This window comes from Doryrhamphus excisus, chromosome 20, assembly GCF_030265055.1.
Source record: "Doryrhamphus excisus isolate RoL2022-K1 chromosome 20, RoL_Dexc_1.0, whole genome shotgun sequence".
Classification (NCBI taxonomy): Eukaryota; Metazoa; Chordata; class Actinopteri; order Syngnathiformes; family Syngnathidae; genus Doryrhamphus; species Doryrhamphus excisus.
In genome coordinates, this window is record NC_080485.1 from 8,416,740 (window position 1) to 8,435,591 (window position 18,852).

The window sequence follows — 18,852 nt, forward strand, 5'->3', positions numbered from 1 at the left end:
TGATGACATCACAGACAGGTGACATATTGTAATGTAATGCTAGCTAATAGGATGCTAATAAGGAAGGATGTTTTGTTGTGTTTTAACAACGCAAAATGTGTGCTATATTGTATGTACTCAAACGGAGTCATAAACTTTAACTGGGGACGGACGCTAACCAAGGTTCTATATATTTTTTTCTTGTAACTGTGATTTTGGTGTCACAGTTTTTAAAATTTGGTTGACAGCATCTTAGACAATTATGACAATGTCAACAGAATACCCATGACCATATAAACATAAAAGAAAATGCATTCAAAAAGTATTTATTCTTTCAAAGTTCCCCCTTACCGCTTTTTCTGATATTATTGGTCTATAGTTTGGACATGCTTGGCCCAAGATCACAATGCAAGCCATAAATAAACACTACTGCATTGCTGCTAAATGTGAGCTGTGGCACAAGCGGCTATTTAATTGCTATAGGTATTATTTTATATTCAGACGGTGTCTTCCTCGTAATGTTCTGTCTTTGGTTTCTCGGCTAATGTCTGACTGTGTCAGTGAATGCCTCTTTGGAATTATGATCAAAGAACAGTCACTGGTGTGTGGGGGGGGTGTATATATCATATATATGTATATGTATATATATATATATATATATATATATATATAGATAGATATATATATATGTGTGTGTGTGTGTGTGTCTGTATAGATGTATGTATATGTGTAGTATGTGTGTACCATTCTGATTTATTTCTTTACATGTTTGTCACATTTAAATGTTTCAAATCATCAAACAAATTTAAATAATAGTCAATAAATGCAGTTTTTAAATGATACTTTTCATTATCAATGGAGGAAAAAAATCCAAATCTACATGGTCCTGTGTAGAAAAAGTGCCCCCCCCCCCCCCCCCACACACACACACACACCTCTGTTGGCCTTCCCCAGAAAAAGTAATTGAAACCTATCAATCTGGAAAAAGGTTATAAAGGCATTTCTAAAGCTTTGGGACTCCAGCAAACCACAGTGAGAGCCATTATCCACAAATGGCCAGAACTTTAAAATGACCCCAAGAGTGCAACAATGACTCATCCAAGAGGTCACATAGAGCACATACTAATAGACACGTTTTAAACATGGGTTAACTTATTTTTACACTTAAAGGTTTATTGACGACAGATTAATCCAATTTCCATTATTTGTTTTGAAATCAGAGGTCCACCCACCTTTTAAGTTTCCACTGTAGTGAACTCATCACCATTATTACCTTAAGCCAACTAAAGTATTTAACTTTTTTTATTTCTTTAAAGAAAAGGTGTTGAGAGCAACATAGGTGATTTGCATCACAATAACACATTTTCAGATATCACGGCAATCCACGTGGGTATGAAGTGCAGAAGTAAACATAGTTTTGAGACACCAGCATTTCACCTTATCTGCAGTTTGCACCTCCTTCACAGTCTGCTCTCGGGAGGAGACATTGTTTGCACCGTTTCTTTTTTTTTGTTGTTGTAGCTGAAGTAAAGGCTGTCTATTTTTGTTATTCCCTGTAGGATAAGCAAAGGATCAGGGATTATACAGAGAAAAGGGATCTGTTGATGAGCTTTTTGTAGAACTAATTCTATCTGTCTTACAGGAGGAGCACTTTTTTTTGTGTGTGGTAAATCTGGATAATACAAGTACAGCAAGCACCGTGTGGAAAAGGGTGGCTTTGCTGTGATTGGTGATCAATGGTATTGACTGTGCTAAATGAGTGTAGAGGAAAAGAAGGGTAACACAAAGCGAAGAGAGGGAAGGCAGACTTTGGAGCCAAAAGCAAATCGCATCAGTAACTGTTGCGCCCTGGGGTGAGGGCAGGCTCAGTCAGCCATGCCATGCAAGTGGGATAATTAATTTTGGAAAGCAATATCAACTGATATAATTGAGCATTCTCCACTAATGAAGATCCTCTGTGTTGTCACTGGTGAGGCGCTAATTGATGGGAGCGGCATGGAGGGAGGGGGTTGAGGGGGGTTGTGCAGGATATGATGATAGAAGTGCTGCACACATTTTTCAGCTTGGTTGCTCTCTATTATAGACAGGTTTTATTTAGTTTCGCCAGTGACTCACTGTCTGCTTTCATTTGCACAAAGGCTCGTTAATGTGTGTGAGAGGCTGATCCACCATCGTTTACCCTCACATGAAAGAATTTACCCTGAAAAGAAAAGGTAGAGGTTTTGCAACAACAATTAAAAAAAAAAACCCTACTGGAGTCCACATGACGGGGATGGAGGGAGTTTAGGGGTTGCACAGGTCGTGTTGGGAGTTTCGATTGAGGAAAAGCGTAGGGTCAAGGATTTGTGGAGTGAGGGGCTGTGAGGAGGGGTGGTGGTGAAATCAGTTGAGGGAATAATAGGACAGTAAATTGGTTTTGACAAGTTTGGAGAACTGGAAATAATGCAGACCTTTTTAGAGCCGAGACAAGGGAATATCCAGCAAAACTATGAGATAATCAGGGCTACCATTCAGAGGTGGGGGCGTGGGGGCTGCTCATGACCCTGATGGGTCTATGGAACCCAATCAGTGATATAGTCCTTCCTCTAGGGGGCCAAAAAAGAAACAAGTGTGATTTACAGTACAGTGATTCAGCTTTCACATGCCTACAATTTGCAGATTTTAGGACAAAAAAAAAATACTTTTTTATTTTTTTCTCCAAAAACAGGCTTCACAAAAATGAACTTCTATGGAGTAGGATTCAATATTAATAAATAGAATATTTTAGTGCTTGGAGCATAGAAAAACCTGTTTATGGTCTTCTAATTTTTTTTAACATTAGAGCCCTCTAAACATGAAATAAAACCGTTTTAATATTAATTCTTTTTTTTTCCTTCTTTATTTCAAACATCATCCAAAGCACAACAAACCAAACATAAATCAACACAAATAAAAATACCTATGTATATATAAACGTACACATGTTCGAAAGGGGCGGCACGGCGCTCGTGTGGTTAGCGTGCAGACCTCACAGCTAGGAGACCAGCGTTCAATTCCACCCTCGGCCATCTCTGTGTGGAGTTTGCATGTTTTCTCCAGGTACTCCGGTTTCCTCCCACATTCCAAAAACATGCTAGGTTAATTGGTGAATCCAAATTGCCCATAGGTATGAATGTGAGTGTGAATGGTTGTTTGTCTATATGTGCCCTGTGATTAGCTGGCGACCAGTCCAGGGTGTACCCCGCCTCTCGCCCAAAGACAGCACCCCCGTGACCCTCATGAGGATAAGCGGTAGAAAATGAATGAATGAATGTTTGAAAGGGAATGGGAAGAAGTCAAGACTTATCTAGTCCCACCCACCTAACCACCCAGATTCCAACCTCATCCCAACAAAACATATATTATTCCTTGTCTACCAGAATGAAAACCCCACATCCAACCTCCTTCACCCAGCTTGAGGGACCCAACTACGTGCCAAGAGCAACCAGTTCATTACTAGTCATTGTATCGTACATAGTCCATTACAAAAGAAAAAAAGAATGAAACCACTCCAACTATACAGTCACCACACCAGTCATCACAAACTAACATGGATATAAAAAACATCAATGTTATGGTATTGTTTCAATGAGATTAAAAAATAAATGTGAGAGCAAAAACAAAAATGTTCTTTAAAATACCTCAAATTAAATAATCACATTTGAGTCTTACTACTTCCTTATTGTCGCTGCTATCCCAACTAGTGTTTTCCACTTCCATTTCCTTTATTCTTTTCATTCATTCATTCATTTTCTACCGCTTTTCCTCACGAGGGTCACGGGGGTGCTGGAGCCTATCCCAGCTGTCTTCAGGCGAGAGGCGGGGTACACCCTGGACTGGTCGCCAGTCAATCACAGGGCACATATAGACAAACAACCATTCACACTCACATTCATACCTATGGACAATTTGGAGTCGCCAATTAACCTAGCATGTTTTTGGAATGTGGGAGGAACTCGTTCATTTTATTCACTAAAGGCCGCACATTAGCGATGGAAATGCTATGTACCTTGCCTTTGTTTACATTTTTGACACTGCATGCTAGTACTTCTGCCCATATGGGTGTATACTTCAGTACTCCGGACATCTCAGGAACGAGTCGAAGAGCGAAGAGTGATGCTGGGCTATGATGTGCGCACAAACCGCCACCATGAGTTTATAGGTTTTCTGTAAACACCACATTTTCAATTCTTAACACAAATCAGGCTGACTTGGTATCAACAAAAACAAAGACTTCCTGTGAAAATGTGTGCTCAACAGCAGCAGTGGACACCCCCACAGTGTTGTTGTGCTATTTATACACTGTGTGAGTCCGACGTGCCTTTTGTTATAAAAAACGCGCCTGTTAGATGCTATCAACGCCCGCCAGGAAGTCACTGTTGCACCTCTCTGATCAGTCAGTCGTTGCTTTTTTTTTTTTTTAATTCAACTTGGGTGCAAAATAACCTACCATGGGGCCAAACAGCGTTTCAATTGCCAGGACTTTGATGAGGAAACTGAGAAACACTAATGAATCCAATAAATAACTCGTAGCACAGTAGAATGGTGTCATCCGAGTCTCTCTTCCCCTCTCTTTTCTCCCTCGCTGCTGCATCATTTGTCGTGCCGTAAATCAAGGTACAGGGCTGCACGGCGGTCAAGTGGTTAGCGCGCAGACCTCACAGCTAGGAGACCCGAGTTCAATCCCACCCTCGGCCATCTCTGTGTGGAGTTCGCATGTTCTCCCCGTGCATGCGTGGGATTTCTCAGGGTTCTCCGGTTTCCTCCCACATTCCAAAAACATGCTAGGTTAATTGGTGACTCCAAATTGTCCATAGGAATGAATGTGAGTGTGAATGGTTGTTTGTCTATATGTGCCCTGTGATTGGCTGGCGACCTGTCCAGGGTGTACCCAGCCTCTCGCTCGAAGACAGCTGGGATAGGCGGTAGAAAATGAATGAATGAATGAATGAAGTCAAGGTACAAGTGACTTAATTATTATTATTAATTAATTTGTCCCTGTCAATCAAATGTCATAATATTACGAGTCATGGTGTCAGAAGGAAAACAGAAGATAGCACTTCAGGAAGGAGGGAAACTTTCATATTGTTTCAGTCCAGCTTTATAACGTGGAAACATTTTCAACTTGAGTCTTTGTTTTCCGCTTGGCCCTACTAGGGCCTTGAACTCATCACATTCCATTTAATATATAGTAACGGTAAAGCACACCAGTAAATAAATAAATGGCCATCCATCTGGCCACTTTTGGTCGGGGGCCACCGAAAAAAAACCTAATGGCCAATCCCCCCCTAGGGCTGATGTGCCGAGTCATCTCTTCGTTATGCCGCCATAGACTTAGACCGAGCGGACCATGACCACCATTACTGTCCTGCATCCATTCCGTTTGTTGATACAGCCACTGTTCTCTCTTTTTTCCCTCTCTATCTACCATCTGTCCTTCTACTCTCTCAATCTCAACCCAACTGGTCTAGAAACATGGGTGCCCCACATAGCCTGGGTTCTGTTTGAGGTTTTTTTTTCTACTTGCTCATGTGGGGTTCAGTTTGTTCTTCATGTATGAGACGCGTTGTCGTAGACCTGCTCCAAGTGTGTAGTGCCTTAAGGTAACATTTGTTGTGGATTGGTGCGAAATAAATAAGTGATTGATTTCAGTAAGTCGTCACTGTGGATTTGGAAAAACGTCAAGGGCTTCCTTTAGGGGTCCTTAACCACATTTATCCAAAGGCCAGAATTTTTCCATGAGATAGTGGTATAATTATGCAAACTTTACTTAGCAATCAGTCCGGAAAATGAAGAAAAAAAGGTAGTGAAATTATCAAACAGAGGTTCAGTAGGACAGCAGGGTGAGTCGACATTATTGATCCCATTACATGTGACACATGTCAGGAGTCAGACCTGCCACAACAGCTCCACTGGCAGCTTGATAGACAGTCGGCTCTCAGCATTCACCATGGAGACACTGTGATCATGCACAGCAACAAGGTGTTTGAACCCCAGTAGAGGATTAAATGACTTCAAGGGTACAATAACAGTATTCTTATATATATACTCAGCAGTATTTCATACGCAATGACTCATTTTGAAATGCAGTTGGCAATTTTTTTGTCATAGAATATAATGAAAACATTCATCCATCCATTTTCTATGCCACCTACCCTCATTATGATCACATTCTGGAGCCTATCATAGCTAACTTTTGGGGAACACGCAGGTCTGATTGCCAGTTAGTCACAAGGTACACATAGACAATCATTCACCCACGCATGTTTTTGGCATGTGGAAACTTGGCTATCCGGAGAAAAGTTACGCCCAAGAGGCTATTCAAACCCAGGTCTTCATTCATTCATTCATTTTCTACCGCTTTTTCCTCACGAGGGTCGCGGGGGGGTGCTGGAGCCTATCCCAGCTGTCTTCGGGCGAGAGGCGGGGTACACCCTGGACTGGTCGCCAGCCAATCACAGGGCACATATAGACAAACAACCATTCACACTCACATTCATACCTATGGACAATTTGGAGTCGCCAATTAACCTAGCATGTTTTTGGAATGTGGGAGGAAACCGGAGTACCCGGAGAAAACCCACACATGCACGGGGAGAACATAGCAAACTCCACGCAGAGATGGCCGCGGGTGGAATTGAACCTCGCTGTGAGGTCTGCGCGCTAACCACTCGACCGCCGTGCCGCCTGAACCCAGGTCTTCCACAGGCTTAATTCCGTATCTTCATTTTGTAATAGGGAGACAAAGGTAAAAAGAAAAATGACATTAAATACAGAAAAATAGGAAATAAAATAAATTCAATGATGCCTAAAAAAATCCAGGATAAAAAAAATTCTTAATAATGAGCAGTGATTTTGTTGATTTTTTTCCCCCAAAAATCAGGCATTTTTTTCGTGTAGAAAAAACACCTCAAAGCCATCATAAGATTTTTAATAAGATAGTAAAGCATCACATGTTTGTCATGTTGGCCGCACATTGCTCAGGTGGTTGGCATGTTGGCCACACAGTCAAAGGCTTGGTTCAAATCTCCACTGTGTCCGCATTGTAACGTTAATTGGCGACTGTAGTTTGTCCATAGATATAAATGTGAGTGTGAATGATTGTCACGCCCCAGGATTTTAAATACTATTGAGAAACTGACATCTATTTTTTCATGTGTGCCGTACAGGTTGAACTCGAAACCGAAACCAGTGAAATGCGACAACATGGAGAGCAGCGAAACAGCGTATTCAAGAGTACAACAAATTCCTACATGTTGACAGGTCTGTACCAATGAAAGTCCTCCCTTCCTTTCACTGTGCCTCCACTAGGGGGACCTATACCTCACTATTTGAGAAGCACTGCTTGAATATAAAGCTGGGTTTTCATAAAAGGCTGGTATTGAACATCATTAAATGAGCCTTCTTCTGGTATTATTGAAATATCATTTGAACCACACTCATTTTTAGTTATATTGAAATTGTGTTTGATTGTTGCAGTGTTAGCTGCGGGTGCAAACTAATGCTAAATCAACATTAGTCTGATTTTCAATGAATTCAACAAAGATTCTACGTTATTTCAATGTCACCTTGCTATTTGGGTAGACTGTGGGTGTGCTATTTTATGTCTAGAGGGCTCTAATGTTAATAATTGGTTTTAAAAAGTTGTAAACGGGTTGTCTATGCTTACATTGTGAAAATTCACCTATCACGTTTGGGTGTGGATCCAATATATTCCATTGTAAATTGTGTGTATATGCAAATACAAATTCTACCAATTAACTGCAGTAAATCAGATATCACTTTACACCCAGACTGATGTTTATAGCGTAATGTAGTATCTGGGTAGACATGTTTTAGTTAAGTATTCAACCATTGCTTATTTTTCCTGGAATAATTTCCCATCACCACACCAGTAATCCAAAGTTAATGTTATTTGTCCTGTATATTTCGAGTATATAATGAAACTGTAGTTCATCAAAGTCCTTAGTAAGAAGCAGCCATCACCTCACTGAACAAGCAGGACTCTTTCACTTTCGCCTCACCGCTTTCCTTCTTCTCCATGTTTTCCTTGTGACTCCATATCCCGTCACATTAGTGCAGCTCTGCGCAAAGTAGCTGCGAGAATCAGCATGCGGTCAACTGTAGCTGAGGGGGGGTTGGGGGGGGGGGTGGAAAGACAGAAAATATTTAAGGCCTTGCTCCTTCTGTCAGCTTTCAACTCCCTCCCTTGCTTGTTCTTGTTTTCACAGCCTTTAATCCTGAGCTCCGACACGGAGCGGTCACAGGTTTTGACAGCAGACTGTAATGACCTAAGCTGTTCCCTGTGGGGGGGTTGAGGAGGAAGGTGGAGGATGAAGGAGGGGTGGGGGGCAATAATGAATAATGTTCATGAGAAAATATTTGATATTTATTACCAGGTGTAATGCAGTTTACAAGACGCTCTCCAGGAGACACAACCTACATAAGCTCACCTACGTAAGAAAGTCTTATTTCGAGAGTGCACGCGTTTGATTGACCAACAAGTCCTCATTAAGTGTTGTGTAAATGCTTGTCTCAGCTATTAGAGGTGATAATGCTTGGCTCTCTGGATCTATGCTATGGGAGTTTTGATTGAGAAGCAGCTATTGGTTGTTTCAATAGTTTTCCATCCGGGATGGGCAGAATAAAGCATTCCTTAGAGCAACGGAATCACCAAGGAAACGACACACTGCCTTCAAATCATTCTTCTTCCCTGCTATATGTTGCACTAAATGGATCACTGCAGATGGAAACGAACGGTAGATTTTCTGGTATTTTTTAAATGGAAAAATTTCAGTTAATGCGATCTCACAACAGACACGTCATCGTCATAATTATAATAACAACGTGGGTTACGGTTGTGGCCATAATCCAGCTAAAACTCAACCTCTGACAATTCCTGTCCACACCTCTGGAAGAAATGTATTGCAACACACACAAGCCCACTGAATGTCTAATATATTGGATAATATGAGCACAAATGTGACTATAGGGGTGTTATTTCTTGCCCAGAGGGCTCTAATTATGTTAATAACCATACGTACAAGGTAGCAATGAAGAGTTATATGCTCTAAAGAAAATATTTACAAAGAAATTGTAACAGGCCTCACAGCTAGGAGACCCGGGTTCAATTCCACCCCATTTCTGTGTGGAGTTTGCATGTTCTCCCTGTGCATGCGTGGGTTTTCTCCGGGTACTCCGGTTTCCTCCCACATTCCAAAAACATGCTAGGTTAATTGGTGACTCCAAATTGTCCATAGGTATGAATGTGAGTGTGAATGGTTGTTTGTCTATATGTGCCCTGTGATTGGCTGGCGACCAATCCAGGGTGTTGCACTAAATGTATCACTGCAGATGGAAACGAACGGTAGATTTTCTTGTATTTTTGAAATGGAAAATTTCAGTTAATGCGGTCTCACAACAGACACATCATCGTCATAATTATCCTAACAACATGGGTTAGAGTTGTGGCCGTAATCCAGCTAAAACTCAACCTCTGACATCACTTCCTGTCCACACCTCTGGAAGAAATGTATTGCAACACACACAAGCCCACTGAATGTCTGATATATTGGGTAATATGAGCGCAAATGTTACTATAGGGGTGTTATTTCATGCCCAGAGGGCTCTAATTATGTTAATAACCATATGTACAAGGTAGCAAAGAAGAGTTATATGCTCTAACTGATTAAAATATTTGATTAATGAACAAAGAAATTGTAACGCAGGCCTCACAGCTAGGAGACCCGAGTTCAATTCCACCCCATCTCTGTGTGGAGCTTGCATGTTCTCCCCGTGCATGCGTGGGTTTTTCTCCGGGTACTCCGGTTTCCTCCCACATTCCAAAAACATGCTAGGTTAATTGGCGACTCCAAATTGTCCATAGGTATGAATGTGAGTGTGAATGGTTGTTTGTCTATATGTGCCCTGTGATTGGCTGGCGACCAGTCCAGGGTGTACCCCGCCTCTCACCCGAAGACAGCTGGGATAGGCTCCAGCACCCCTTGCGACCCTCATGAGGATAAGCGGTAGATAATGAATGAATGAACAAGAAATTCATTCATCACGGAAATAGGGATTATTGTATGATATAATTTATTTCCAGTTTTCTTCTATTCTTTCTATATATATAAGTCTGTGAACCCACTTTTCTAGAGAAAAACATCACTCTTCACTTTAGGATAATTAAACACAGTTGAATTCACCTTCAAAATATTTGCTGTGACTGCTGTTACAGTAATTGCTTTCTGCACATCGGCTGAAACTACAGGTCTGTCTTAATAAGCATTTTGCCTCCGAAAGCTCACGTATAGCCAGAAGGAAGATTCCCTCTCAGACACATGTATCCTCTTAATGTATCGATTCATTAAATTCCTGCAAATGGATGTAAACGTTGAGAATGGCCTGTTTTTATTTGTCAATATCCTACCACCTACTCATGCAAGCTTCACCCCCTCCTGTTTGACAAAGTTCATGTCATTAGTTTCCATCCATCCACATGACAACTGTCTCATCTCCTCCTTACTATGCCTTCATCTTAGACGCAGACAAAAACAGCAGTACTCAATAGGCCTGATGTTCACATGATAAAGCCCTATTCCCTTGGGCTGTATAGCTCTCTTGGCTATACTATATGAGATGGAATCCAGACCTGCCCTCCTTATATACCAATCAAATAGGTAAATAAAGATTTAATTAAGAAATACTCCTCAGCGGGTTTTGGGGCTTGGGGATTGGTGACTGATAAGATGGGGGTGTTTGTCACAAGGGGCAATACATGAGCCTCACCTTTGCAAAGCACAATAAAGGGATATTTATTTAATATCTCAAAGATTACAAGCTATTGAATGTCATCAAATAAGGGGCCTTCCCTAATGGAAACAACTCAATTATTTTTTTCCCTTTTTAATCACTTTTACCAACGAGCCGACTATAGGAAGCATCAAGATAAATTGATTCAGAATGTAAACGTATATCAGTAAAATTACATATATCCTATATCAGGATGTAAATGCAACATTTTTGTTTGCTGACATTCTATTCTATTAGAAACTTCTTCTCAATTTGTTTTTCCTTAGACCTATAACAATAATTCAAATCAAATATTTCCAAAGCAGGATAGAATATAATCCAAATGTACACATGTCCAAAAACAGTAGGAAGACACAAAGCTCACTTCTGTTTGTTTTGGTAATACAGTCGTTCTTCACCAGTTTGTGCTTGGAATTTCACGGCATTACCCTTGCGGCTTGTCATAAATTCATAAATGAATATAGTGTATATATATTTTGTGGTCGAATACGTACCTATTTAAGTCAATTTACATATTTGTGCAAGCATAAAGGCATTCAGACGATGCATTGGAAAAACACAGTGAATGATATGTATTATTGTACATTGGTCACAAAGTGTCAGTGATCTTACTGTAATTCAGTGAGACACACAAGCACCAGACTTTTATTGCAGGTTTGAATGATCTCACAACAATCCCAAATAAAACTACTAATAAAGCTACTGTTGCAGCCGTAACCCATGCCAAGCTAGAATTCAACTCTGAACCCATCAACGTCACTTCCTGTCCGCCCTTCACTCAGCTCCCCCAGCACATATTTACAGCAACACACATGAGCATGGGTCTTATTTATGTCTTACATATCTTATTTCCTGGTATGTTGTCTATTATGTTGGATGATACAGATATAAAGCTGACTGTAGGGGTGTTATTTAATGTATAGAGGACTCTAATAGTGTTAAACACCTTTACAAGGTCACAGACAGGTTTTCAATGCTCAATGCCTTGACATACAGTACTTGGTCACGGTGAAACAAAATGCCCGGTTGGTTGGATTCATGCTGCGGTTTGCCTACCCCTTAGTCTAAAGGAACTAATGAAGAATAGTTTTTTTGCGATGTAGGAAATAGATACACAATGTTTCTGTCCTGGCTGGTCCGTACACTATGGCTAATGACAGTAATGATAATAAAAGTGGATGTCAAAGCTTCTACTGTACATGGCTGACCTCAAACTACATTGTTTACATTCATTCATTCATTCATTCATTTTCTACCGCTTATTCTCATGAGGGTCGCGGGGGTGCTGGAGCCTATCCCAGCTGTCTTCGGGCGAGAGGTGGGGTACCTATGGACAATTTGGAGTCGCCAATTAGCCTAGCATGTTTTTGGAATGTGGGAGGAAACCGGAGTACCCGGAGAAAACCCACACATGCACGGGGAGAACATACAAATTCCACACAGAGATGGCCTAGGGTGGAATTGAACTCGAGTCTCCTAGCTGTGAGGCCAAGTTTGACCAATTACTAGTAGTACCAGAGTAATGGAATGATGGCACCAGCTTAACAAATGTCTACACGTAATGACTATTGCTGTCACACCTTTCTAAATACTTGCAAAATGTTGTCTCATTAGTTAATAACAGATGCAATCAAAAGAGCCGATGCTTTCTGTCACCATCTGTTAGCATGGCAACCATCTCTTGAGAGCTTAATTCAACCAACCTCTCTGCCATTATGCTACGCTCTCCATAAATAGATGCTTTCTGCTCCATTGTGTTCAGTGATTACAGTGCCCGTGCTGTGATGGGATTGTGGTTTTGTTCTGTGACGATGAACATTCACTGAGCAAGTGGCTGTTGTGTATTTTGGGAATTCTGACCCTCAACTAAGTGAGGATGTGCGGCCTGTAAAGTCTATTATGGTAGTATAATAATGCACACTAACTTTCCCATTGCTTGATCAAACGTGGCTGTACTAGTTGGACCTTAAACATCATCATTTAGGGGGCCGACTCTCTGTACTGTCCCCTTGAAAGAATGAGGTTACAGAGAGGACTAAATGTAGGTCTGTCCCTAGAGTTTAGTGCAGACACGACTATTATTACCTGCCAAGAAAGTTTTTAATCACCTTTTGTGTGATAATGAGCAGGATTATCCAACTCTACTACCATGTAGACATTTTTTCAAATTTTTATAATCCAATTCATTGCATGTTAATTATCAGTATTTTTTCTGTTCAATGAGGGTCCTCGAAGTCGTACTCTTGAGAGGGGCTGGACTTTAATCCACTTTGGTGTTGCCGTGAGTGACAGGCGATGAGCATGATTGGCACTCCAGCTCGTGACCTTGTTGGAATTTAACCCTGTGAGCAGTGTGACTCCAACACCACACATGTATTTCCAACTGCAAACAAACACGTCTCTAGTCTGTTCGTCATTGCAACGACACTTCCTTGTTGTCACTAGGCAGACCGCGAGATGCATTCATGGACACTCAGAACATCGGAATATGTTTGTTTTGTGTGTATGTGTGGTTTAAATAAACGGAAATGCAAATGAAAAACAATAAATGGATGTTTATGACGCACTTTGTAACTCTTAAAGTGGAAGTACAATTTGCTGCATTTTAGTATGCTTGGAATTTTAATGACATGGTGTCTTTGAACGCCTCATTGCTCATAACAGGTATTCCTATAGAAACCATTCATTCATTTATTCATTCATTTTCTACCCCTTATCCCCACAAGGGTCGTGGGGGTGCTGGAGCCTATCCCAGCTGTCTTTGGGTGAGAGGCAGGGGGTACACCCTGGACTGGTTGCCAGCCAATCACAGGGCACATATAGACAAACAACCATTCACACTCACAATGTGGGAGGAAACCGGAGTACCCGAAGAAAACCCACGCATGCACGGGGAGAACATGCAAACTCCACACAGAGATGGCTTAGGGTGGAATTGAACTTGGGTCTCTTAGCTGTGTGGCCTGTACGCTAACCACTCATCCACCATGCAGCCCTATGTAAACCATTCATTCATTTTCTACCGCTTATCCCCACAAGGGTCGCGGGGGGTGCTGGAGCCTATCCCAGCTGTCTTTTGGTGAGAGGCGCGGTACACCCTGGACTGGTCGCCAGCCAATTACAGGGCACATATAGACAAACAACCATTCACACTCACAATGTGGGAGGAAACCGGAGTACCCGAAGAAAACCCACACATGCACGGGGAGAACATGCAAACTCCATACAGAGATGGCCGAGGGTGGAATTGAACTCGGGTTTCCTAGCTGTGTGGCCAGCACGCTAACCACTTGACCACTGTGCAGCCCTATATAAACCAGTGTTAGTTAAATAGATTTGCCACCTCTTAACTTGATTGACATTTTCAGTAAATTTTGCATTATTAATACATACAAATACATTATTGCTGAAGGTGAACATTTTGGAAATGATCCAAATTAGGATTGTTCGGAACTCTGCGAAGGTCTGCCCTCCACTGATTGCCATTCTAGTTTATAGATTTTAAAAACGTAGACAGTGGCCTGAGGAAACTGTGCACCTCCATTTGTAGCGGGCCCATCTTTTGACCCTAAGTCCCCGCACCATCCCTCCTGGGGGGTCCTGCCGTCCTGCTGACCCACCTCCATCCTCTGTTCCTCCATCTCTGTCCACAGCGAGGCTGCACAATGCAAACTCCCGCTTCAGGCAACATCTGACTTTCTTTGCAGTTTTCCAGGGTATAACATGCAGTGCAGACAAGCCCCCTCATCCGCCCCTTGGAGATGGGGCTGTGCTAGGGTTGACCGATTTAACATCTGCTGGGTAATACACAGAGAGTCATTTTTTAAAATCTAATTGATCGCTCCATTTCCACCTCTACACTCAGCGGATGTTCCAAGCTCTGTGTCTGCGTGGCTGAACAACAGATGTTGTCTGTCTCATAAGACAAGACAAAAGGAGAAGGAAAGTAGAACAGGCGAGACTAAAATCCAGTTAATCATACAGCTTGCCATGAATGGTTTCTCATCCTTGTTAAAAATCTCACTTCACTTTTGACGGCTGTTTTACTCCACATTATGCTGTTGTATTTACTCCATAATTAATATATTTTTTATGTCTAAATTAAGAATTTTGTTAGAATAAGTCATTTAGATCATACATTCAAAGATATTGTGATGATATGCAGTATTCTACACTCATAGCTAGGCGTCAGTAATAATACTGCAATGCTCAGTGAGACACACAAGCATCAGACTTGAGTGCCGGAGCAAAAGGCTTTTATTGCAGGTTTAAATGACCTGGCACACTAATCCTTAACTCGGGTTACCGTTGCGGCCGTAATCCATATCATGCTACATATCATATCTGATCCGTCAATGTCACTTCCTGTCGTCTACCCACCCGTCTCCCCTAGCACCACAAAAAAAGGTTTATTTTCTGTTATTATGTGTACTATTTTGGGTAATAGTATGGTAATAGAAAATAGGGATTTTCATTTCATGTTGAGAGAACTCATAATAATAAAATAATACAAATATATTTATAATATTGTAAACACATTTTCAATGCTCTAATTACGATAATATTAAACTCCATAGTGTATCAAGGGGCTGTCGGCGGTCGAGTGGTTAGCATGCAGACCTGACAGCTAGGAGACAAGGGTTCAATTCCACCCTGGACATTTCTATGTGGCGTTTGATTTCTGTGTTTCACATTTCTGTGGAATTGAACTTGGGTCTCCTAGCTGCGAGGCCTGCGCGCTAACCACTTCTCCGCCGCCCAGTTTCTACATTACTCAGCAATATTCTAACAAAGTTACAATCAGATTTTGTAACCTATTGAATCTGACCTGGGCTGCACGGCGGTCGAGTGGTTAGCGCGCAGACCTCACAGCTAAGAGACCCGAGTTCAATTATGTGTAATTATTAGGGATGAGCTGGATACTACGGAAAATGCATTTTTTTCCCCCGATTTGAGTATGAAACGAGTACATTTCGTCATTATCCATATTCATGAAACCATTATGGGCGGCACGTTGGTCAAGTGGTTAGCGCGCAGACCTCACAGCTAGGAGACCAGGGTTCAATTCCACTCTTGGCCATCTCTGTGTGGAGTTTGCATGTTCTCCCCGCGCATGCGTGGGTTTTCTCCGGGTACTCCGGTTTCCTCCCACATTCCAAAAACTCCAAAAAAATTGGCGACTCCAAATTGTCCATAGGTATGAATGTGAGTGTGAATGGTTGTTTGTCTATATGTGCCCTGTGATTCGCGGGCGACCAGTCCAGGGTGTACCCCGCCTCTCGCCCGAAGACAGCTGGGATAGGCTCCAGCACCCCCGCGACCCTGGTGAGGAAAAGCGGTAGAAAATGAATGAATGAATGAAGTGTATCAAGGTCTGAACCGTGATGGACAAGGGATTACTGTATTAAGGTAGCTTTTACTGTATTTGTTTCTCATCTGGGAGGTTGTAAAATGAATGTGTCCATTAAAAAGACCCCCTTCTGTTTCATTTTCACCTCCTTGCCAAGAACAGGGCTTCATATATGCTGTTAGTACCTGCAGGTGTAACCAGTATTCTCACTCCCCCATAACACATATAGAGACCAACAGCTATAAGTGGCCTTTGACCCTCTGGATGCAGCTCTGGTTCACCGAAGCCGGTTGCCCGTGCCGAGCCTGGAGTGCGTTCACCTCAGAGCCACTTAAAACACAGTTATTTCACATCCACGCAATCAGCCAACAGCCCCAGGACCAATTCTCACTCAGCGAGCTGTGAGACGGTGAACACTAGCAACACATGACGGCGAGACGGCCGCCCCCTCCCTCTGTCACCTCACTTCAAGCTTGTAACTGTGAACTCAAGTCAACATATAACACCATACATCTACAATTATCATCAGCCGTGGCTTGCATATGCTGTGTCTGCCAGCCAATATGGGCTTGCAAAGAGTGAGAGAGAGAGAGAGAGAGAGGGACACATTAGAGGCAAGAGCGCAAGCAGCTAATTATAAAACCACTCTGGCTGCCTGCTTGTTCGAAGGCATTGCTGCTGAGCTGCTCCATGCAGAGCGGGGAAATGAGCCTGTCAGTCCGGTCCCAAGTTACTGTGATGAGTGCAAATGAGGTAAGGCCCCGGAAGCCTCTTGTGGGCCATGCGAGGGAGGGGATGGCATGAAAGGGTGTGAAAACATGCGGACGCACACACATGTAGTGTACATAACCTGATTGCCCCTATGTGTGTCAGGCAAAGTGGGTCAATAAGTGACAGACGTGAGACTCACAGATCATCATGCCAGCAGTCAGCAGTGTGATAGACCATTGCGTCTGTGGCACCAAACAACTCTCTGAAGTTGACTGACTTTTACGGACTCTTCTGCGAGGATGTGATATTATCTTCCCTGTGCTACTCATCTTGCGTCAGATTTCCATTTCAAAATAGAACTACGGCAAACTGAAAACCTCCTCGGTCAGAGCAAGACTACTTCAAGAGAGTGGCTGGGGTGACTTTGAACAGAACCTAGCGTCTTTGTCAACATGTTGCCAATATGATGTTTGCAGAAACACTTATTCGGACATGCTGCAGAAAAATGTCACACACTGCAAATACTGTCCTCATCCTAAAGGGGTGAGGTGAAAGGTGCTTGTTGCTGCCGCCCTTCCATAGATAGGAAAATACAGCATTTTTGTTTTGACAGCAGTACTGACAGCAGAGTGAGGTATCAACAACATTATTAACAAAAGTGAATCCATCCATTTTCTGTACGGGGGTAGCGGGCATGCTGGAGCATATCCCAGCTGTCTTCGGGCGAAGGGCAAAACAACCATTGACACTCACATTCATACTTATGGACAATTTGGAGTTTAATGTGGGAGGAAACTGGAATACCCGGAGAAAACCCATGAGAACATGCAAACTCCACACAGAGATCCCTGAGCAGGGAATCGAACCTGGGTCTCCTAGCTGTGTGGCCTGCACACCAACCCTTAACCCCTCATCAATTTCTTTGTTCATTTGTTCAATCAAATATTTTTTGATTTTTTTTAAACTACATATGGTTATTAACATTATTAGAGCCCTCTGGGTATGAAATAACACCCCTATAGTCACATTTGCGCTCATATTACCCAATATAGTAGATATTCAGTGGGCTTGTGTGTGGCAATACATTTCTTCCAGAGGTGTGGACAGGAAGTGATGTCAGAGGTTGAGTTTCAGATGGATTACGGCCACAAATGTAACCCAAATGTTGTTATTATAATTATGATGATGATGTGTGCATCATTCATCATTCATTCATTCATTTTCTACCGCTTATCCTCGCGAGGGTCGTTTGGGTGCTGGAGTCTATCCCAGCTGTCTTCGAGTGAGAGGCGGGGTACACCCTGGACTGGTCGCCAGCCAATCACAGGGCACATATAGACAAACAACCATTCACATTCACATTCATACCTATGGATAATTTGGAGTCGCCAATTAACCTAGCATGTTTTTGGAATGTGGGAGGAAACCGGAGTACCCGGAGAAAACCCACGCATGCACGGGGAGAACGTGCAAACTCCACACAGAGATGTGGAGGGTGGGATTGAACTCGGGTCTCCTAGCTGTGAGGCCTACGTGCTAACCACTCGTATTTATTCTTAACAAGCAACCCATATTAAAATAAAAAAACTCCAAATGAGTCAATGCGTCATGAACCATGTGACGGTGTGAATATGAGTGTGAATGGTCGTTTGTATGCGTCTTGTGTCCAGGGTGTGGTTTGGAAATCACGTGGGATAGGCTCCAGCTGGACAATATATTATATACATGCATTTTTCAGATTTTACCATTTTTTTCCAATTCTGCTTCTATAGTCGTGATAGAATTTTTCAGCTCAGCTACCATTAGCAATGCTAGGAAGATGAAAGAAGGGAAACGGGCAAATGACTGTATATCTTTTGCTGCCAGCAGTATGGATGCCTACAGTGATGAGATCCTTCACATATGTGCAGGCCAGTTGGCTTTGATTACACACTACTTTAATGTATCCTTCCAATACATCGCTTTTCCTTCTGGTGAGGCGA

General features: G+C 42.3%; 1 protein-coding gene across 1 annotated transcript in view; it reads left to right on the forward strand.

The window, feature by feature from the left end:
- Positions 1 to 18,852, forward strand: part of unc5b (unc-5 netrin receptor B) — a 141,666-nt gene that overhangs the window by 4,054 nt on the left and 118,760 nt on the right. The window contains exon 2 of the mRNA XM_058058493.1: positions 7,167 to 7,260. Within this exon, the coding sequence (XP_057914476.1) occupies positions 7,194 to 7,260 (67 nt within the window). The 5' untranslated portion in view covers positions 7,167 to 7,193. The remainder of the gene's footprint in view (positions 1 to 7,166; positions 7,261 to 18,852) is intronic.